General features: G+C 32.3%; 1 protein-coding gene across 2 annotated transcripts; it reads left to right on the top strand.

Moving 5' to 3' along the window:
* Nucleotides 1-2332: 2332 nt before the first annotated feature.
* LOC110665051 (uncharacterized) lies at nt 2333-8344 on the top strand. Of its 2 annotated transcripts, none has more exons than XM_021825016.2 (10): nt 2333-3080; nt 3231-3308; nt 3938-3979; nt 4061-4163; nt 4555-4619; nt 4819-4863; nt 4946-5053; nt 5145-5250; nt 7056-7102; nt 7957-8344. In XM_021825016.2, the coding sequence occupies exons 1-10, from the start codon at nt 2469-2471 to the stop codon at nt 8032-8034; spliced, it is 1284 nt and encodes a 427-aa protein (XP_021680708.2). In that variant the 5' UTR covers nt 2333-2468; the 3' UTR covers nt 8035-8344. The 2 variants fall into 2 exon arrangements, with proteins under 2 accessions (XP_021680708.2, XP_021680709.2); XM_021825017.2 differs by having other exon boundaries at nt 2338-3080; nt 5163-5250.
* The last annotated feature ends 5676 nt before the right edge of the window (nt 8345-14020 follow it).

Raw genomic sequence — 14020 nt, 5'->3', positions numbered from 1 at the left:
CCGGGATAAAGCTACTCTGATTGCTAGCAACAATCATGGGAAGCACCTTCTTCATTCTATTCACCAAAACTTTAGTAATTAATTTAAAACTGACATTGCAAAGGCTTATTGGGCGGAACTGACTAATAAAATATGGAGATTCAACTTTAGGGATTAAAGTAATCAAAATCTCTTTCACATCTGCTCTCAAGTCTCCACCCTTCAAAAAATCCAACACAAATTTTGTTAAAGAAGAACCCACAGTGCCCCAATTTTCTTGGTAAAAACAGGCTTGAAGAACCCACATTATGTATGTTTATTTAAGTCAAGTTTGTGCTATTAATTAATCAAACCATGATATATGTTGATACTTGCGAGGCCATCATTTCTAGAAATTGAATTATGTAATTAATGACTTTGATAATTATAGAGTTATTTTCAGAATCATAAATTTTCAAATTTTAAATTTTAATTAAAATTAGATAAATTAAAATAGAAAAAATTACTATTTAGTTTATATATTTTAATAAAATTAACTATTTGATCCATATAGCCAAACTACTAATTAGTCATTCTATTTTAGTGAAATTAATTAGTTGATTATTTTATTTTGAAAAATATTACTATTTAGTATCTTTATTTTAGTGAAATTAATTAGTTGTTTCATATTTGAAAAACATATTTCTAAATAAAAAATAGAAATTTTATTGTGTGCAGACTAAGACTCCGTTTGTTTTACAGAAAATAACTTGTACATGAAAAATATTTTCCATGGAAGAAAATATTTTCTGTTAAAATATTTTTTGTTATTTGATTAAAATGTTAAATTACCGATATGTATTTATTTCATGTATATATAAGTATGTTCATATTTTAATAATATTATCAAAATTTATAAAATGGAAAATGACTTCCTCTTTGAAAAAATGGAAGTCATTTTTCTTAAAAATGAATTAATTTTTCCTTTAATAAGGAAAATATTTTTCGTTGATCAAATTTTCTGAGTGTCTTAAACACCAGAAAATGTGAAAAATGTTTTACAAGAAAATATTGTTGGAATCCAACATCGAAAGAATATAAAGTAAAAAGGGTAATATATACGTGGTTGGGTTGCAATATTGACTTGGCTAGTCATTTTGATATGTAAAGCAATTTAGTCACTTATATAAGTTCAAATTAAAATGATTAAATTGTAATTTGACCGACATTCTCTTCAAATTTAACATGGTATTAGAGTCCAGATTGAGTTGTGGGTTCAGCCGTCTATAAGGCTATATAATTGGGCACGTATTGGGATAAAAATAAAAATATAAACTAATTATCAAGTGACAAACATGTAGTTGCACTTGAGAGGAGAGTGTTGGAATCCCACATCGAAATAATATAAAGTAAAAAGGATAATATATAAGTGGTTGGGGTTGTAACATTGAATTGGCTAGTCATTCTGATGTGTAAAACAATCTAATCACTTATATAAACCCGAATTAAATGAATTAAATTGTAATTTAGTTGACAATTTCTCCGAATTTAACAAATATTTTTCATATAACAAATAAAGCCTAAATATGAATTTATATTTTTTTAATTGTTTAAGTATAATTTCATTTAATTCCCTAGGCATCATTTTTGTATTTTCTCTATTGGAAATCAATTTTCTTTGATTACTGCATTATTACTTGGAGATCAAATGAAGTAATATTTGATCAATATTGTTTTTCGATAGATAAAATACAAAAATCTTACTCAGATAATTAAATGAAAATACATGAAAAATTTTATAAAAAATATAAATTCAGATTTAGTCTTTACATAATAAAATTTATATTTCTTTATATTTTTCAAAATATAGGGATCAAATAATTAATTTTATTAAAATAAAAAAGTTAAATAATGATAGATTTTAAAATATAAAGACTAACTAATAAATTATATTAAAAAAAAGATTAAATAGTAACTTAACTAGACTAAAATTTATAGACTAATAAAAAAATTAATGAGAGATTAATCAATTTAATAGACTAAAAATAAATAATGAGATTAAATAATTAGTTTTATAAAAATATATAATTTAAATAGTAATTTTTCATTAAAATAAAAAAAGAAATTAAGTGATTCTGATTGGAATTTGGCTTCAAGGCTTTGCAATGAATATTGGATATTGTTTTATTAGCTATTCTATATTACACTAAATTAAACATTTTTTTTATCTATTTTTGTCGAATTTTCAATCCTCTCTGAAAAAAAAAAAAAAAAAAAAAAAATTTCAATCCTCAATTCAGTTTTGGATTTATTTTCGATCCTCGTGACGCCACACCACAGCGCAACCCACAAGGCCCAGAGGCCTAGCGGCCGTCTTCTCCCACTTTCCAAACAGGCCATTGCTCTTCACTCATTGGTTGAACACTTAAACCTCAGAAGCCGAAACCACCTAAAACCCCAAAATTTTCTTCTATTCGCACTCCATTGTTAGCACTTAGCAGCCAGCAGCCATGAAGAAGCTTACTCTTTCTCCAGCTCGTAGTTTTTGCCGGTCCAAATCCTCCTCTCTACTCCGCTCCTCTGCATTGAGATGGCTTTCTTCTGATTCAAAATCAATTCCAGATCAATCATCTCAATCTGTGGCTATCCAGCCAGTATCTTACCCTGTAAAGCCTAAAGACGAGGCACCTTCAAATGAAAACGAAACCCCTTCTCAACAACAGGTGGCTTCCCAATCACCACCATCACAAGAAGAGCAACAACAACAGTTTCCTAGAAGAACCCAAGAATCACCATATCAAGAATCCCGGATGCGTTGGACTCGGGAGGACATCCGATACGTCAAAGATGCGCCTTCAATATCCCCTGTATCCTATCCAGCACGCGTTGCTCCACTACCGGAGGATAGGGTTGACGCTGAAGGTGGAGGAGGAAAAGCTGCGGCGGATGATATGGATAGAGAGAGTAGGAGGATTGAGGCGGAGAACCGGGGGCTTAGGAGGATATTTAGGGTTGCGGAAGAGGAGGAGAAAGTGGTAGTGCCTTTCCCTAGATTGATCCTGCCAGAGAAGAAGGAAAAGAGACCACTTTTTGATTTGATGGATGCTATTAGACAAGTCAAGGTCAGTCTATATGTATTTTCTATTCATAATTGATTTTTTTTTGGTTTAATTTAAGGATGGTGTTCATTTCTTAATAATTCCAATAACAGCCAATACACAATTTGTTTGTGCTTGCTAATTTTTTTCTTGCTATTTCTAGTAATTTTTCAGACTAATGCAAGGACTGCTTTCGATGAGACTGTTGAAGCACACGTAAGATTGGGCATTGCTAAATCTCGTTCTGATATGGTATGTGCCAATTCATCCTAATAAGAATTTTCTCTTGATTTTATGATTCCTTTTTACTTTTGTTAGGGGAATTGAAATATCATGAGGTTTAGACGTCTATGGAGTTCACGTAACCAATTGAAGCTCAGACTGGGAACCCTAATTAGTATAATTTTTATGTTAGACTTTGTGATTCACTGGTGATAAATATGTCCTCAAATGAACTTCAAATAAATAGTGTATGTGGGTTTATGGTTCTGAGATTATTGGTTTGACTATGTGTCTGTGTCAAGGATTTTACTCTCTCTCTTTCTGTCTGTCTGTTTCCTTCTGTGTGCACGTGGGCCTTTTAAGTCATTCTCTTGTTGATTTTCAATTTTATATTCTTGAAAAGCAACATGGATGTTTTTGGTGCATTATTATTATCCTTAAGATTTTGTGTTATAATGGCTGGGTTACATATTAGGGGCTGCTTTCTTCTAACTTAAGCCCCCATCAACACTAAAGGTTAACAGAAATCCTAGGGCTTTGGTAACACAACAAGAGTTTTTACCATCAAAAGCTAGCTGAAATCTTCTATACTTTTGGGTCATCCTTTTTATTTGAGAAAATGTTCAGTTTATACTACACCTTCTTTGTTTGAAGTGCAGATTGTTCGTGGTACATTGACTCTGCCTCATGGTGGTAAGAAGGTAATTTAAAACTTGTACTAGGTGCGATTTTGGAAAATTGTATTTAATTTGGCTGGTTTGATAGTCATTGCCACTTTTCAGGCTATCAGGATAGCTGTCTTTGCTGAAGGGGCAGATGCAGATGAAGCTAGAGCTGCAGGAGCTGATGTTGTTGGTGGTAATGAACTTATCGATGAAATTGCTAGTAAGAAATCAACCTTATCATTGTGTATTGCGCTTATACAGGAGAAATAACAATAGAAAACCTAGTATCATGAAGCATTTGTTTTGTGAAAGTGCCATCTTCATCAAATTTTGTATTGAAAGTTGTTCTTTTCAATTCCATCTGAATTTTGTTTTGAATGTTTTTCATCCCTATTAAACCAATCTTTTAATTCAATATGACTTTTGTTTATCTTTTATGTCTCTCTCTTGCCTAGACCCCTATTGGTTGATCATGTCAATTGTTTTGTAAACTCTGCTAAAAAGAAGAAAGATTGAAATGGTTTCACATAGATACCACTTTAATTATTGCTGTTGTTGTTGAGATCTCAACTTGGGAAGTATAATCTCTAAGATTTGGATTTGACATGCAGGTGCTGGCAAGATTGACGTTGACAAGTGTTTTGCAACTATTAAATTGTATCCCCGCGTAGCAAAGGTCTTGAATTTGGACATTGGTTCTTAAATTTTCTATTTAGTGAAAATAATGACTATTTTTTCTGAATTAATTTTTAAACTTTTCAGCTAGCAAGGATTCTTAATCTTTATGGACTTATGCCATTTGGACAGGGGTTCATAAATTTTCTATTTTGTGAAAATAGTGACTATTTTCTCTGAATTGATTTTAAACTTTTCAGCTAGCAAGGATTCTTAATCGTTATGGACTTATGCCAGATTCGAAAGTGAGTTTGTCATCTTGTCTCATTAATTCACTTATCGTTACATGATTTTGTGCTTGTATTCACTTGTACATATCTTGTGTAGCAAGGAACAGTGGTCAGTGATGTTTCTAGGGCTGTGAAAGATGCAAAAAAGGATCAAATTAAGTTTAAAATGGACAAAACATCAATCGTGCATGTGGGTCTTGGAAAGGTATTGTTATCTTGATTCCAAACATAATGCATTATCTTGAGAGGATGTTTGCCAAATTTTATTCTGTGAGACTTCTATCATCCTTATGCAGTTGCAATATTATCCACAGGCGAGTTTCACAGAGGAATCTTTGCGTGAGAATGTTGGAGCATTTATGAATGCACTTTTGCAAGCAAAGCCTGCAGGCCTTAAGAAGAGTAAGTGGCATCTGTCATATAAATGTTGCTACATTAACAGTTCATCGATTACAATGAACCCTGGTGAAATCCATGCGTGTGTGCATCAGTATTATTCCAGGCATAAGTTGTGGTAATTTTGAAACTGAGCTGAATATTTTTTTTCCCCAACAGTAATGTGTCTGATACTGAATTGACTCTAAGCCTAGTAACAAAAAAAACCAAATCACCTAAAAAAATCCAAAACTATAGTGTATATCAATTTGAGTCCTACCTTTCAGTTTTTGTTAATTTCATTCTCAACTTTATGGTGTTGGTGACATTTGCTGATCTTACAAAGACATGTTGTGGCATCTTGACATGTTCTACAATTATAGAATGGGCATGCTATGTTAACATTCGTCAAAATTCACATGGCAAGCTTGCATTTATTATCATTTCTAATATTTGATTTTATCTTCTTTTATTCATCTTTGTCGGTAATTGTTTGCATTTACATGTACATACAGGCTCTATTTGGTTTAACTGTTAGTCCTAGTTGACAGTAGTTGCGGATAACTAGTAGTTAATGGCTGATAGTTGATAAATTATAGTTGTTTGGTAAATTATTTTATGCTTTTTCTGTTAACATGTTAAATTATCATTAAGGAAACATTTAATTTTTAAATATCATGTATTATATCTTCTCATTTTATTTTCCTAATTGGTTATACAAATTTTTTAAAAAAGTTAAAAAAAAAATATTAATTGCTAGTTTATGGTTAGTTTTTATACCAGCAAGGGGAGGCTGTTTTTGTGGTTTGATATTGTGACCTTCAAGTCACAATAAAGCAACCTTACTGTGGAACCAAGCCTCCTCATCCTCTCAATCACAAGCATGAAAATAATGCCTTTAAAATGCCTATGATCATGAATACAAGCTTTAGAATCTTCTTTTTGGGCATCAGCTTGCTGGGAGACGGAAGGGAAGTATTCAAAAACACAGAAAAAATGCATGTTCAAAGCATAGTTATTAAAGGCGCGCCTCAGGCACGCCTCAGGCACAAGGCTCACCAGGCTCGAACCCTCGCGCCTTATGCGCCTAGGTGTGCGCCTTTGTTCCTGACACAAGGTTCTGGAAAGGCATGCCTTCTTTATTTCCATTTTTAGCGAGCACTTTGCCAAGCAAAAAGGACAACCACTTAAAACTCAAACTAACAAACCCAATTCAAGATATATGCCAAAGAAAAAAAAAAAAGCATCACATTTATTTGACTTTTATGGATTTTTTAAATTTTTTACTTTTGCGCCTCACCTCGCTCAGGCGCGCGCTTGCACATTGTGCCTTGCGCCTAGGCTCCAAGACTCCTTGGCGCCTTAGTGCGCCTTGAGCCTTTAATAACTATGGTTCAAAGTGCGCAGAATGTTCCTAGGGCACAAGTTAATTATAATCTTTCTGTGCTTATTGCTAGGCGCAAAATATCCAATTATATTAGACTGATCAAGTCATTTTTTTGCAAAAGATAGTGATAGCAATTTGGTGTGTGTTGCAAAATGCTACGGATTGGCAATTCTGCATAACCTGTTACAAACTCGAGTTTAGCACTAATTATTTTTATAACCAAAGGGACACTAGCTTCCCTACCAGGTAATTTTGCTAATTGAGATTTGACTTTGTTGATCAACATTTTGTATAAGCATGTCACGTGTGGTGTTACATGACAGCTGATGTCTTTGTTTGAAAAGCCTCCCGCAAATATAGAATAAATATGATTCATAGGTTTTTTTCCTTCTTATGACCAAGATATTTTATGTGTTCAATAAATACTTCCCTTGTTTTCTTGCAGCTTCCAAATATGCTGGGTATGTGAACAGCTTCCATATATGCAGCACGGTAAGCTCTTAAACTTCTCTTTTGATGTATTTCTGGTGGACTTATTATTTACTATGTCTAGTCAACAATAAGAATTTTGATGTCATAATATCTGGGTTTGAAAATTAAATAGCCCCTATCTAAGGAACTTAAGCTTTTTATTTAATTTATTTTAATTTTAGTGGTTGGAAGAGCAGGGAGGTTTTGGTCTGGTCCAATTCATGGAACTTGTGAATCTGAATCTATCCTACCCACCCTGGTCCTGGTCTGGTCTGGTTCCAGGAACCGTTGACCGGTTCCGGTTCTTGTCCAGATCCTTGGTCATGTCTACTTTGAGTAATTTTAACAAGAACTTGGCTTGTCCCTTTTTAAAGGACAGGATGGGAAACCTTTTCTCCTGCTCTACCCTATGGTATTCTATCCTATTATGCCCTATAGTGTATAGTCCCTTATACCAAACAAAGAACGCTTACCATGTTCCTTGTTTGATGTTTGGTGTAGAGGAGGCATAAAGGCATTAAAACAGTTCAGCTAAAAGCATCTGCATCATTAGATTTTGGAATGGGTGTTGGTTGTTGAGAATTTTTTTGAGGTGATATATACATATTTATGAATCTAATCAATCAACAGAAACCAAACACCATCAAATCAAAGTCTCTCTATTTCAACTTTTTCCGGCCCAAATGCAACATTAGTTGATTTGCTGGATAATTAGCCTGAAATTTGAATAAATGTTGAAGCCTATACAAAAGGTGTTATTCTTTCGTGAAATGTGTATTTACTCTTTAAGAAAATGCAGCCATAAATACTTTTAAACTTTCAATTTGCATGTATTTTTGTACCTTCAAATAATTCAGTTCATTTACTCCTAACAGATGGGACCAGGGTTCCCTGTTTCAATACAGTCATTATCCAAGGCCGTGGATCACTACAACAAAGCGCTCCTTAAGTAATGTGGTTGCCGCAAATTTCCGGCATTATTCTGTGTCTCTATTTGTCTTTCCTTCCCATTATCAGGTGTTGACACTAGTAAAAAACAGTTGGGGGCAGCTAGGATTAGCATGGGAGTCATTTCATTTTTGCACTCATTTTGTTCTTAATGCTTTCATCTGAAGCTTTGGCGTTGAGCCATTGGCATCCATCGTCTTGAGTTCAAGCAGATCCAACAGCGATTATTATTATTACTATTAAATAACACTCTTCTTGAGAATGTCAACGCCAAGACATTACCGATGTTATACCATAAGCACTGATTGATTTGCATGATTAGTCGCGAAATATCTTAATTAGTGATTGATTGTTTTCTTGTTTCTTCTACTAATAAGAGAGATTGCCTTGGAATTCTATGCTGCGCGTATGCAACTTGTACAAGCTTAGTCGTTAGCCATATGTGTTGCATGCTTGGTGGTGAGATTAGGGGTGTGCAAATGGTCGGCTTGGTTTTAAATCGAATCGAACTGATAAAATTAAAAATTAAAAATTAAAAATTAAAAATTTTAGAAATTGAATCAAACCGATTAATAAGAGAAAATCGAATCTAATTGATAAATATCGGTTGAGTTCGGTTTTAAACTGATCAAATCGAAATTTATAAAATTTTATATTTTTAATATTAAATCTAAATAATAAAACATAAAAATAAAAAAAATTAAAAATTAAAACTCAAAAATCTTAAGATTTGGTTTGGTTTTTTTTATTTTGGTTTGGTTTGATTTGATTTGATTTGATTTTCTTTTATTTCTTATATATATTAATAATTTTGATTCGGTTCAGTTTTTTTTATTTTTTATAAAAAAAATCGAATCGAACAGATTAATTGAAATTATTAAAATTATAAATCGAATCGAATCAATTGAATTTAAAACTGAACTGATTAAATCGAATTGAATCGGCTCAGTTCGATTTTTCGGGTTAAATCGAAAACTGTTCTCCCCTAGGTGAGATAATAGATTTGCAATTTATCAGGCCTTATTTTCTCAAGTAAATTTCAGTTAGAAGTTGTAAACTTCCCTAAGAATTTGCCTTATGACGTAAGAAGCCAAAGCCATTTCATGGCTACTCCGGCCCCTACCTATTCCCCTCAACTCAACATTCTCCTTTCGCCTCATCTTCATGGCATCTTCGTCCTAGACTCCTACCTTACTCATAGTTTTCCTCTTGGTTGCTCATCCTCTGCGAGTCTCTCACGAATCCGAGATTATGCTCGCAATCACCCGTTTCACTATAAGATTTTTTTTAAAAATTTACTGTACAATTGTTATTAGTCATTTCATTCAACTTTAATGGCATTTTTTGTCTGTGTTAAATGGTCTTTTATGGATAAAACTAAAATTTAGTTCACTAAAACAATAAAGAAATTTGTGGTTTTTGATAAATTTTATTGGTCATTTTGTAAATTAAAAATATTTAAAATCCCAAAAACAAATTAAACTTTTGCAACGCTACTCACAGCCCCAAGCGGTCAGACATGGCTAAGGGCTAATTGGTTCTGGTCTGAAACCGACATTTTAGGTTTCTTTTTAATTTTGGGTTGATTTTAATTTTAATTTTAATTTTAATTTTAATTTTAATTTTGATTAAATTTAATGATTACTTTTTCTATTTTTTAATATAAAATTTCAAGTAGATTTATTTTTAATTTTTTACTTAAAATATATTTTTAACTTATAAATTAATTTAAAAATAAGCAATTAATTATTTGATAAAATTATTTATAATTAATTAATTAAAAGACACTTAAAAGCAATTTATTTTGTAAAAATGATAAAAATATATATATTATTGAGTATTATAATTATTAAAATGAGAATAATATTTATATTTTAAAAATTATTATTGATTAAAATATAATTTTAAAATGAATACATAAGTCATAATAAAGGATAACCTATAAGTCAAATTAAAAACTAATATACTTATAAGTAAATATGATTGACTTATATAACTTATTTATTTGTTTTAAAATTAATATTTAATCAAATAAAAAATTATATTATTCTAATAATTTTTAAAAATATCAATATTATCTCATTTTAATGACTATATCACCTAATTACATAACTTTTTTATAATTTTAATTAATTATATTACTTTTAAGTATTTTTTAACTAATTTTAATTATAACTTAAAATATTTAAAAAATATTTTTAAATAAATTTATTAAATAAATAATTATTTATTTTTAATTTATTTAATAAATTAAAAAATATGTCATGACTCAACCTATGGGTCAGACCAGCACTAGGACTTCGGCCAGCCTAAAGCCCCCGAGGCCCATAGTAAGCCTAACTATTCCTCAATCCAACTCTAAGGTCTATTTGGGCCCAATTTCAAGAATTCAACCGGACAGTGTCTGCCATAAAATAGATCTTTCAACGGGTAGTTTTTTACTTACCTGACCTGTAAACACAATATATAATCAATTGGGGAGCTCAGCTCACTCTCCACATACTCATAACAACATAAAAATAAATGGGAGCTTAGCTCCCTCATCCAGTCCAACATACATGCATATAATAAGTTTACAGGTCCAACATGACAATTTATATTACAGACCCAAATCAAATAAATATTTCTAACACATGCAGAAATTCTAGAAGTTAACAGAATTACACAAACATGAATAGACGACCTGAGAGAGAGAAAAGCAGGTTAACCATAACAATAATCCTCCTGTAACCTGGAAAAATATTGAATAGGAGTGAGCGTTCGACTCAGAGAGTAAAATATCAATTTTAACCATAATCTCTATAACTATCTAAAGCTAATGCACCATGTAGAGTAAAATGCAATATCGGTAATATTTTCACATCATAACAGCAAAGAGGTAAGTTGAAGCACTCACACACCCGATAATGTCAAAACAATACATATATGGGAGCTGATTTCCTATACAGCTCTCTTAATCCAAACTGTGCCAGAGAAGAACTTAAGCTCGGAATTCCACTTAATAAACCAAATCGGGGTCCCAGCGAAGAACTCAAGCCGTGTCTATCCCGAAGGACCAGGTCCCAGTGAAGATCTCAAACCGTGTCTACCCGTCTTGTCCATAGCTAACACCACACCACACATACGCCAACTCACGCACACTGCTCCAAATTACCACAACAACATCCATGGCACTTTAACAGTTGTGAATGCAATATAAAACGTGCCTAGAGTTTAACTACATAGATACATACATAAAAGTGATGCATTGTAACACCACTATTTGCATAGCCTGATATATTTCACTGTTCTGGTGACCGGTGTCGGTCCGGACAGTTAAGGGGATTAGAACCACGCTTAAGACAACTAAATAAGCTATAAACACAAATAATTAGTAATTGCCAATTAGTTAAGTATAAATAAGAAAAATAGAACATAAGAAGTTAAACGAGCCAAGAGTCACAGCGATGGGTGACCTTTTCGGGAACGACTACGAAGCCATTTTAAACTCAAATTTCAAACCATAAAATGTGACGTCGCGGTCCTTAGGACCCTTATAAACACAGTGGAAAAGAGAAAATCACGAAAAATAACTGTTAAGCCAGTCAAATAATTAGGTCAGGGAGCCGAAAGAAATATTGAATTAATTACAAACCAGGATGAACCGGCGAGGGGCAAATTGGTCAATTGACCCTGAGAGCTGACTCCTGATCTAACTGTCAAATAAAATCGGAGAAAAGAAAATTTCGAAATCGAAAATTAAATTAAAGAACTAATAGAAAAATAAAAAAAAAGAAAGAAAATGAAAAAAGTGTAGGAAGATGACATCATGCATGACATCATGAATGATGCCATAAATCCTATAATTAATAAATTAAATTAAATGGATTTTTGGGGTCTTTCATAAGACAAAATAAATAAAAGAAAGGAAAAAAAAAATTCATTGTCTTCTTCTTCCCTTCCAAGACATTTTCTCTCTCCCTTAGCTCTCTCTCTCAAACTCCATTACAGCTCTTAAGTCAAGCTTCATAAACCTTCAACTCCACCATAAAAACCTTACTCTCCAACATTAAATCTTGTAGTTAGACCTAGATAAGGAGCTTGACAACAAAAAGAAAAAGAAAGGAAGGAGTTTTGAAGAAAAGGAAATTCTGCATAAAAAGGTTAGTAATCAAATTTGATAAATTGAGTTTGATTCTTACATTTCTAACTTATTTAGCTTGTAAATATGCTTATAATGAAAAGAAAAATTGTGAGTGACCATTACTGAATTTCGGCCAGCATAAGGGGGAGGGTGATTTGCATGATTTGAATAGTTTGAATGGGTATATAAACCTTAGTTAGTTGAATGATTATGGTTAAATGCATGGAATCAAGTAAATGCAAAAATTAGTGTGAATTAGGGTTTGGACATTAGGGTTTAGGGATCAAAAATATGAAGAAGTGCTAAATGATGTCTTTGACATAGTTTAAGGAAAGAAATGGTCATTTGTGACCTAATTAAGTGTGTTAGAAGTGTTTGAATCAAAGCCAAATTCGGATTGGGTATGTACCATGACCAAAAGTCAATTTTGAGGGACCAAAAATAGAATTTTACAAGTCCAATTGGTATGGGACCAATTGGGACTGAAAATAAGCACTAAATGACACAATTTTCATTTAGGAAGCATACCCAAAAAGTGACCAAAACCTAGTGAACAAACTGACCAAACTTGAAAATTTGTGTATGAACAGTACACATGAATAGTAATCGTGTTTGGGTCATAACTTGAGCTAGGAAGGTCTAAATGACCTGAAATTTTACCAGTGGTTAGATGAGATATAGACCTAAAACTTTCATGAAGAACACAAACCCAAATTATGACATTAACCAAGTCATTTGGCCACCCCAAATTGGTGACTCAAATCTGCCAGCACCAGAAAATTACCCAGAATTCTGGGTTGTGTCCAATCCGGCAGCCATGGTTCAAATGGCCATAACTTGAGTTACAAAACTCCAATTGGGTTGATTCAAAAAGGAGAATAAACTTAAGACATTAAGGAACATTTTCTATGAAGAAAGTTTTGCCAAATTCCAAAAGTAAAGTGACCAATGAAACAGTGCAACTTAGAACTCCAAAACTAAAAATTGGCAATTTTGCCTAAAAGACCTAAGTTTTGAGAAAACAACCAAAACTAACAAATTTAGTGACCAAAATGTGGTATGTGGGTGAAGTTGAAATTTTCATACCTATTAAGCCTTAGAAAGTCAACAATTTGACTTGAATAGTGTAGTGAATAATAACCCGAAACACAAAATTTCAAGAACGTCAAGTTTAGCACGTTGGAGCTAGGTAAAAGTGAAGTTAAATTTATTTTTTGATTTATGCTAAGTTATGGTACTGAAACACTGTGAAATTGTGTGTTTCAGTTGAAAAGAACACCGGGAAAGAACTCGAGGAACCGAGTTAAGACCAAGAGGCGACTCGCTTGAGGTTTGTGCACAATATTACTATGCTTTAAAATTCATTGATAAAGTGAATGAAATATGTATTTTACATTTGCTTTGAATTGTTGAAAATTTATTTGTGACATTATTTATGATGTTTTGACTTAAATTGTGAAAGTTTTGTGTATATTTGAAATGACAATGTTTAGCAAATTGTTAAGATAAGTTTTGAAACCACAGTGTCATGACCATATATTTGAACACCTCACTAGCACGACTAGTGGGAGTAATTAGTTTCGAATTTTGATTCCTTCTCAGGAGAAGTGTTGAGGTGTGCCAGTAGAAGAGGATGTGAATAGATATCCATATATTTGAGCTAGCTAGCCTTGTGATGTGATTTCTCTTTAGCCTCTGGCTATTGAGATTCTATTTGTTTCGAATGGCATGATCTAACTGTGGGTTTTATGAAATGTGATTTGATACTTCAAAATGAAATTGTTTGGGATTAAAATCTCATAAATTATGTTTTGTGTTTGACTCGCATACTCTGTTCTAATTTTGAATAAATGTGATTTTATTTCTGC

Source organism: Hevea brasiliensis, chromosome 9, assembly GCF_030052815.1.
Source record: "Hevea brasiliensis isolate MT/VB/25A 57/8 chromosome 9, ASM3005281v1, whole genome shotgun sequence".
NCBI lineage: Eukaryota > Viridiplantae > Streptophyta > Magnoliopsida > Malpighiales > Euphorbiaceae > Hevea > Hevea brasiliensis.
The sequence above is the reverse complement of the archived record's forward strand: the minus strand, read 5'-3'. Positions and strand labels throughout refer to the sequence as shown.

What these genes read in the sequence shown, in the direction of transcription:
- LOC110665051 (XM_021825016.2), top strand. Translation starts at nt 2,469, where the DNA reads ATGAAGAAGCTTACTCTTTCTCCAGCTCGTAGTTTTTGCCGGTCCAAA. An exon ending in ATGCTATTAGACAAGTCAAG is followed by an intron (nt 3,081 to 3,230) that starts GTCAGTCTATAT and finishes GTAATTTTTCAG; the next exon opens with ACTAATGCAAGGACTGCTTT. An exon ending in TGCATGTGGGTCTTGGAAAG is followed by an intron (nt 5,054 to 5,144) that starts GTATTGTTATCT and finishes ATCCTTATGCAG; the next exon opens with TTGCAATATTATCCACAGGC.